This window comes from Hylaeus volcanicus, chromosome 3 (genome assembly GCF_026283585.1).
Source record: "Hylaeus volcanicus isolate JK05 chromosome 3, UHH_iyHylVolc1.0_haploid, whole genome shotgun sequence".
In the NCBI taxonomy this organism is placed as follows: Eukaryota; Metazoa; Arthropoda; class Insecta; order Hymenoptera; family Colletidae; genus Hylaeus; species Hylaeus volcanicus.
In genome coordinates this window covers 2,725,513-2,733,527 of record NC_071978.1, presented here as the reverse complement: position 1 = coordinate 2,733,527, position 8,015 = coordinate 2,725,513, and the positions used below count along the sequence as shown (strand labels likewise).

The following is an 8,015-nucleotide window of genomic DNA, read 5'->3' as shown; positions in this document are numbered from 1 at the left end:
CCTCCTCCTTTTCAAAGTCGGTTAAAAAGCTACACGAATCCAAAGTTTGAATTTTAATTGCTATTAACCTTCCAAGAGTAAATTTACTTTCTCTTAAAGCAGTGTTACGTTTGAAAAATATTATCGGTGGTCTCTATAGACCAGAGTACTGATGTGTATGCTCTTAAATTGCAAATTACATTTGGAATACCTGTAGAGAAGGTGATGTCTTTCCAGTTACGCACAGGAAGTGGTTGATGTTACTCAATGTACAGCACTTCTTACGGTAATTCTGACCAGTATACCACTTGTGCTCTGCGGTGTGAACATTATCAGTGTAAGTATATTACGCTAGTATCAACGAGTGCTGATTGCGAATTAAGGTACGCAATAATGTTTCCGCAAACAGAAGCAACCGGTTATGATAAAAATGCAGTTCGTATTTATGGCTGGGACTGCGTTTCTGGAGGTTTTCATGTGTGTGTGGCCAGCTGATGTCATGTTGGACGTGGTGAATTGATTTCTCATTTTCTTCGTACAAGTTCTCAATTGCTGTTACTATAAATCTTTTTTACTGTTAGAGTAGTAACGCTATCCGAAAAGTGTACGAATCGACTTGGTACGCACAGACTGTGAAAATGCAGAAAATTGTCCTCCTCGCGTTATTACCTCAGAAGCCATTAACCATCAGTTTGGGGTTCATCGTTCCGGTTCTGTCGCTGAACTTTTATTGCTCGGTACGTGAAAAGTATTTCTAATGTTAATTCGTCGTACGTTGATTGATGATCTGTAATGTTTCAGTACGTTTCAAATGCATTCTCCATATTTACTGCTTTACGGCTCGTATTGAACGAGCACGCCGAAAGTTGAATACGTACGACTAATGTTATTTTATAGACTGCTGGTTGATTAGTAGTAGATCGAAGTATATCTCGATGTTCATGAAATGTATGTTAAAATACATAATTGAAATAGAATTATAGAACCAATCAACACTTTCATCCGTTCTCCAAGATTACTATCGAAATTACTATCGATTCAAGCTATATCAGATAATATGTTATTAGAGGGAACGGTAGGCATACACTCTTCACGTATGAGTGGCAACAACGGCATATAAATGATTGATTCGAAGAAATGATTCACACGCCACATGCTGTTCGTATAAATTATATTCACGTTAGAAAAATGAATGCAGGAGTCAGAAGATATAATTAGGATAGCAACCATATTCCAAGGCTTCAATGTAAACTAAATTATTGAAAGGTCAATGAACGTTTCACTGTATTTCCCTTCCCTAAAGTATAGAGTTCCGTAATATTGTACTAATAATTTCACCTTTGAAGTCACGAACATTTCGTTGCTTTAAGTGTGAAGAGTGTAACGTCTAGATTGTTCATTCTGTTGCTTCTTGACTGTCGTTACTTTTCTTTTATTATGTTCGATAAAGTTACCCCAGAGAAGGCTATGGCCTTTACGAAACTAAGCGTAGCTGTAAATTGTTATTGGCCACCGCCATCAGATGCCACAACATTTCAAGTGATTCGTTTCAAGTTCTTCAGATATCTAGGGATGATTAGCACAGCGATGCAAATGGTACCGCTAGTATATACGATGTACATCCTCAGAAACGATACGATCACTGTTACTAAACTGGCCTGCTTCGTTATAAGTGTTGCGCACGTCTTGAGCCAGGCGTTCTTCTGTATTGCTCATCACGAACGACTCCAGGTATTTTCCTTTCTTTTCTTTGAGTCAATAAAACTTCTGATTCTACTTCATTTTCTGTAGAATGAAGAGTCTAGGGTACACGTAAACAGAAAACACCAGTTGCTGTAATAGCGCAGTTCGTATTCATGGCTGGGACTACATTATTGGAAGTCTTCATATGTTCGTGGCCAGCTGACAACATGGTGGAAGTGGTAAAGTATCTTTCGATACTTCCGTACGAATTCTCAATTGCTATTACGCGAATCCTTTTTATTATCAGAGTACCAACACTATGCAAACCGTGTACGAATCCATGTGGTACAATCAGGATTTGAAAATGCACAAAATGGTCCTCCTTTCGTTACTCCCTCAAACGCCAGTGGCCATCAGTTTCCCTTGCATCGTCCCGGTTATGTCATTGAAATTTTTTTGTTCGGTATGGAAATATCTTTTTTGAAGCTATTCGATTGTATTTTTATATCCATTGATATTCTGGTTTTTCAGTACGTCTCGAATGCGTTTAGCCTGTTCACTGCTTTACGAGTTATGTTGAACGATTGACGGTACGATGTTAATTACTGATTGACTGGTAGTAGTTTAAAATATACATTGGTGTTATTTGGGTACGTATTATAGGATTGAAGATACACACTGGATCTTGTATTCAATGTAATATACGTCGCTCGACTTCGTGCTTCTCGAAAGCAACAAAAATAAACAGAAAAATACAATAAATGGTGACGTATAGCTAGTACAAGTAGTTCCTGATTTTGTGAGTTTATTTGACGACCACTTAACACAGAAAGTGTTTCCGTTAGTTTATTTAGAGAAACACATCAACGAAATTTAGTAACACAAGAAACATACCCTGTATCGATCCTGACATTATTAGAATGCCATCACAGAAAATCCTATCCAAACATTTTCATTAGTTTTTAAATTTATCAAACATAAACAATTACAATTCTATCACGTTGTAATGTTAATATAGACATATAAATTCAATCGGTACTTTCAGCCGTCCCCTAAGTTTAAGGCACTGCTTACGATGGTTGAAATTACTATCGATTGAAGCTACGTGAGAAAGAACGTTATTAAAAGAAATGGTAAGCGCAAAAAGTTCCTAGTACGCACGATTGGTAATAACGGCACATGAATGATTGATTGGAAGGAATAATTGCACGCCACATGCCGCCAACAGGAATTATCTTCACATAAGAAACTCGAATGCAGGAGTGAGAAGATATAATTAAAGTGGAAACCGTACTGCATAGCTCCAATTAAAGCTAAATTATAGAAAGGTTAATCAAGCCCCACTGTATTTCCTTTGCGCAAAATACTGAGTTTAGTAGTAATGCTCCAATAATAGTCACGATCATTTAGTGACTTCAGGTGTAAAGTGGGCAACGTTTTGATCCTTCATTCTGCTGCTCTTTGACTGTCAAAATAATTGACACTATCGTGAAAAGCTGAGCAGATACATATTCGTGCTTATTTTCTATCATTATGTTCGATAACGTTACCCCAGAGAAGGCTATGGCCTTTACGAAACTCAGCGTAGCTGTAAATTGTTATTGGCCACCGCCATCAGATGCCACAACATTTCAAGTGATTCGTTTCAAGTTCTTCAGATATCTGGGGATGCTAAGCACCGCGGTGCATGGTCTACCCTTAATATATTCGATATACCTGCACAGGAATGATACGATCACTCTTACCAAAGTGATCTGCTTCACTTGCAGTGTGCTTCATATCTTGAGCCAGGCATGTTTTTGTATTGCTCATCACGAACGACTTCAGGTATCGTACAACGCAAGAGCTAGAACAATTACTTCGACAAATTCATCAGAGCCGGTATTCTTTCGAGTCAATAATAGTTCTATTGCTATTTTTGGCCTGAATAAAACGAATACCCATTCAAGAGTTAGTAACTGGACTAGAGTGTTGCAGGTGTACCTCGAATACATGGCCGATTTCTGCGCGAAAGCACAATCCTACGAGAGAGAGATCCTACAACGATACGTCGACAAGTATAAGACTTTTTATGCGCTGTCTGCATACTGGTTTTACGTCACTGCGATCTTGTTCATATTAGGAGCTCTCTTCGGGCCTGAAGAGTTTCCAATAGAAGCTGAATACCCTTTCGACGTAAAACACCAGCCTGTCAGAACGATAATCTTCTTGCACCAAACATATTTCTGTATGCAATGCTCTGCGATGACGTGCGCCAACGTGTTTGCCGCGATGCTGTTGATATTCGCTTCAGCGGAATTCGAGATTTTAATGGTAGAACTGCGTGCCGTTGAAAATGTCGAAATGTTGATTGAATGCATAAAAAAATATTATCGTGTGAGAAGGTACGAGAACAAGTGACGCGCACATACCAAGTATATTCAGGAGGGATGTGAAGAAGGTTTCGATTTTCCAGGGATGCAGAGGAAGTGGTTGACATGGCTCAATATACAACTCTCTATACAGTAATTATGGCCCTTTTGCCACTTGCACTCTGCGGTCTCAATGTTATCGGTGTAAGTATATTACACTCCTCTTGGTCAGCTTCAATTGTTTGTTGCAAACGTAATCATATTTCTGTAAACAGAAAACACCAACTACTGTAAAAGCGCAGTTCATATTCATGGCTGGGGTTACATTATTGGAAGTATTTATGTGTTCGTGGCCAGCTGACAATATGTTGGAAGTGGTAAAGTAATTTTTCGAAACGTCTGTACGAGTTCTTAATTGCTATTATATGAGTCCTTTTTATTACTAGAGTACCAACACTATGCAAACTGTGTACGAATCAGCGTGGTACAATCAGGATTTGAAAATGCACAAACTGGTCCTGCATTCGTTACTCCCTCAAACACCAGTGATCATCAGTTTCCCTTGCATCGTTCCGGTTATGTCATTGAAATTTTTTTGTTCGGTATGGGAATATTTTTTTTGAAGCTATTCTACTATTTCTTTACATTTATTGATAATTTATCTATTTCAGTACGTATCGAATGCGTTTACTCTGTTTACTGCTTTACGAGTTATGTTGAATGACTAATTGAAGGTACATGCTGAATCTTACCACTTGTATAATAGAGGGCTCTCGACTTCATGTTTCTCAAAGCAATAAAGGAGAACCGGAAAATGCAATAAATGATCACGCATAGCTGTTGTAAATAGTTCTCGAACTTGTGATTTTATTTGATGACCACTCAACATAGTCAGTGCTTCTGTTAATTTATTTAGATGAGCAAATAAACAATGTTTAGTAATATCAGAAATATGCGTCATTTGTAATATAATCAGTAGAATAATTATAGCTAGTCTGAATCATTAAACATAAGACAATCTATTTTAATCATTTGCAATTAAAGTAAGTAAGTATTTTGGAAATGAGAAATACAGCTTCTCTGTACCCATTTACTGTTGTTTAATACAGTGCTAACTTTCATTTTCAATCATTTTAAGTAAAGGAAACTTTTATGCCATTTCTATAGTAAGTACAAACGTTCATTAAATCAGATATTACCTTTCGTGAATAGAATTTGTCATGTAATCCTCTAGATTTGTTCTATTCAGTGTATGAATGATTTTTGTAAAATCTCAGGACAAACAGCAGGAAATCGTGCCAAACGTGAGCGAATACTATGTTTAAAGTATGTGGCGTAACATGTATGACAATACGTCCCATGATGTAAGTAATTTGAATACCTCTTTTGAAGCAATATTCTCGCTTTATATTATAAGATAGTAATATTGCGTTACTGGTGAGTATTATACCAACACTTGTTTGTAATAAGCCGAACGTAAACATTCGCATTACCAACACTTTATAATTTCAATCGTTCTCCAAATTGAAAACAGCATTCCGTGAAAGACTTTTCCTTCAGCTGCTGTTTTACGAAAAGAATTACTATGAAGACATAATAAGTGGATACCTCTTCATTACATGTGAACAGCAACATCGGTACATGAATGATTTGCATTCCACGTGCCGTTGTGTATAAATTATTTTCCCCTAAGGAAGCCGTATGCAGGAGTAAGGAGATATTATTAGGGCTGGAACGCGCATAATATCGGCAACTTCAACCTCGGTAGTTAAATTGTTAAACGGTACTCCCACGCGAAATCGTGCTAGCATCTCTTTGCACTATACTTTTCACTTGTATCGATTTTAAATACGTGCTACCGATTACCTCTGAAAGCGATATCGTTTAGTTACTTAATTTCGGAATAGCGAAGCGTTTCGATTTTTAATTCCGTTGCTTCTTTGCTATCGCGTGTTAATCTCGAAGGGCTGTTCTTTACGAATACATCGTGCTTAGTTTCTTCTATTATGTTCCGAGACGTATCCCCAGAGAAGGCTATAACTTTTACTCGACTCAGCGTAGCTCTAAATTGTTATTGGCCTTTGCCATCTACCGCCACATGGTTTCAGGTCCTTCGATTCAAAATCTTCAGAATACTATCGATGCTTAGCACCGCGGCACTCGTTTTACCGCTGTTATACTCGATGTATGTGCACCACGATGATACGGTCATCCTAACAAAGGTCGCTTGCTTTACTCTTGCTCTCATTCACATCTTGTGCCAGTCGGTATTCAGTATCGTTCATCACGATCGGATTCAGGTACAGTCTCCCACGATTCTTTAGTCGAAATTAGTCTTTCTCGAGAAGAACAAATGAGTATTTGGAAAAAGAGAGACGAATACTTTCTATACGATAGATTTAACTTCGTAGTATATTTAACGAAAGCTCACAAGTATTGCCATTTTCGACGCGAGAAAAATGAACGAATCTACTCGATCGAGAGTCAGTAATTGCAGTTACATTTTTCAGGTGTTGGTCGAGGAGATGACAGAGTTTTGCACGAAAGCAGAGACGATCGAAAGATGCGTCCTCCAACGATACGTCGACAAGTACTCGAAGTTTTACGGGTTGTCTGCCTCTTGGTTTTACGTGACCTCGAGTATCTTTGTCGTAGGAACTTTGTTCATAGATCAGCCCTTTCCAACTGACGCAGCCTATCCGTTCGCCGTCGATTACGAGCCCGTGAGGACGGTGATTTATCTGCACCAAACTTATGTGTTTATGCAGTGCTCCGCGATGGTGTGCATCAACATGTTCGTTGCACTGCTGTTGCTGTTCACCGCGGCACGATACGAGATACTCATGGAGGAGCTACGCGTTGTTCAGAACGTCGACATGTTGATAGAATGTCTAAAAAAATATTACCACGTGAGAAGGTACGAGACAAGTTTAATCAGAATGAACATTGTTTCCTCTTTTTAATAAAAATGATAATTTCTTCTCTTGCCGATGTCCTTTATTAATTAATCGACACAGAACGTTGATTTTCGTCTATTTTTTCTTATACAATCGACGCGTTGTGCATGTATTTTAAATTCATATCGATTAAATAATAAAAGGATGTACCCAAAATAGCTGTAACGAAGGTAGTGTCTTTCCAGTTATGCACAGGAAGTGGTCAATGTCCTCCAATATTCAGCCCTCTACACGACAGTGATGGTCACGCTCCCAATCGTGCTGTGCGGCTTGAATATTATTGGTGTAAGTCTATTAATCCGCTATTTTACACATTATGATTGTCTTTAGGAAAGGTTATTGATGCTCGAAAGCTAGCATAGGAACCTCATACTTGACATAAACTTTCTCCGACGATTCCATACTCGTGATATTTAAAAAGTAGCTACAACTATTATTTTAATCGAAATAATACATGTAAATATATTTTTACAAGCAGCGCCAACCGATTGTGATAAAAGTGCAGTTCATGTTCTTGGCTGGGACTACGTTACTGGAGGTTTTCATGTGTGCGTGGCCTGCCGATACCTTGCTGGAAGTGGTGATGTGTTTTTTTTCCATTGTATCCCCGCGTGTTCACAATTGCTACGACGTAAATCTTTTTTGCTACCAGAGTGAAAAGGCGATGCGAAGCGTATACGAATCGACATGGTACGAGCAGGCTGTGAGAATGCAGAAAATCGTTCTGCTCGCGTTGCTGCCTCAGAAACCAATAACCATCCATTTGGCGTTCATGGTTCCAGTTCTGTCATTGCAATTTTTTTGCTCGGTAAGTGAACACTTATCTTGAGACGGAGGATCGCGATCCTAAATCCTAACCGATGATCTTTGATTTTTTAGTACATTGCAAATGCGTTTTCCATGTTCACTACGTTGCGACTAGTGTTGAATGAAGAGGCCAAAAGTTGATTACGTCGTATGATGCTGTAGGAATTAGTGATTGACTAATTAATCAAAGTATGTGGCGATGTAAATGGAATATGCACTAAAATAAAAGATACACGAT

At 38.4% G+C, this 8,015-nt stretch overlaps 2 protein-coding genes and 1 long non-coding RNA gene across 4 annotated transcripts; all 3 read left to right on the top strand.

The window, feature by feature from the left end:
* The first annotated feature begins 9 nt into the window (after positions 1 to 9).
* On the top strand, positions 10 to 975 carry LOC128873441 (uncharacterized). Its single transcript, XR_008456418.1, has 4 exons — positions 10 to 316; positions 389 to 490; positions 561 to 716; positions 781 to 975. It is a non-coding gene; the product is annotated as an uncharacterized LOC128873441 (long non-coding RNA).
* An 857-nt stretch (positions 976 to 1,832) lies between these two features.
* LOC128873440 (uncharacterized) lies at positions 1,833 to 4,964 on the top strand. 2 transcript variants are annotated; one of them, XM_054117029.1, is made up of 8 exons: positions 1,984 to 2,125; positions 2,194 to 2,252; positions 2,326 to 3,489; positions 3,640 to 4,046; positions 4,118 to 4,217; positions 4,289 to 4,390; positions 4,460 to 4,615; positions 4,685 to 4,964. In XM_054117029.1, exons 3-8 carry the CDS (start codon positions 3,196 to 3,198, stop codon positions 4,739 to 4,741), a joined length of 1,116 nt encoding a protein of 371 aa, XP_053973004.1. In that variant the 5' UTR covers positions 1,984 to 2,125; positions 2,194 to 2,252; positions 2,326 to 3,195; the 3' UTR covers positions 4,742 to 4,964. The 2 variants fall into 2 exon arrangements, with proteins under 2 accessions (XP_053973005.1, XP_053973004.1); XM_054117030.1 differs by lacking the exon at positions 1,984 to 2,125 and adding an exon at positions 1,833 to 1,901 and having other exon boundaries at positions 2,194 to 3,489.
* A 468-nt stretch (positions 4,965 to 5,432) lies between these two features.
* On the top strand, positions 5,433 to 8,014 carry LOC128873439 (odorant receptor 4-like). The gene is made up of 6 exons (XM_054117028.1): positions 5,433 to 6,313; positions 6,524 to 6,930; positions 7,156 to 7,255; positions 7,449 to 7,550; positions 7,623 to 7,778; positions 7,850 to 8,014. Exons 1-6 carry the CDS (start codon positions 6,020 to 6,022, stop codon positions 7,916 to 7,918), a joined length of 1,128 nt encoding a protein of 375 aa, XP_053973003.1. The 5' UTR covers positions 5,433 to 6,019; the 3' UTR covers positions 7,919 to 8,014.
* The last annotated feature ends 1 nt before the right edge of the window (position 8,015 follows it).

Coding starts and splice junctions, on each gene's coding strand:
- LOC128873439 (XM_054117028.1), top strand. CDS start 6,020: ATGTTCCGAGACGTATCCCCAGAGAAGGCTATAACTTTTACTCGACTC. Junction 6,314..6,523: donor TTCATCACGATCGGATTCAG/GTACAGTCTCCC, acceptor TACATTTTTCAG/GTGTTGGTCGAGGAGATGAC. Junction 6,931..7,155: donor AAATATTACCACGTGAGAAG/GTACGAGACAAG, acceptor GTGTCTTTCCAG/TTATGCACAGGAAGTGGTCA.
- LOC128873440 (XM_054117030.1), top strand. CDS start 3,196: ATGTTCGATAACGTTACCCCAGAGAAGGCTATGGCCTTTACGAAACTC. Junction 4,218..4,288: donor GCGGTCTCAATGTTATCGGT/GTAAGTATATTA, acceptor TTCTGTAAACAG/AAAACACCAACTACTGTAAA. Junction 4,391..4,459: donor CTGACAATATGTTGGAAGTG/GTAAAGTAATTT, acceptor TTTTATTACTAG/AGTACCAACACTATGCAAAC.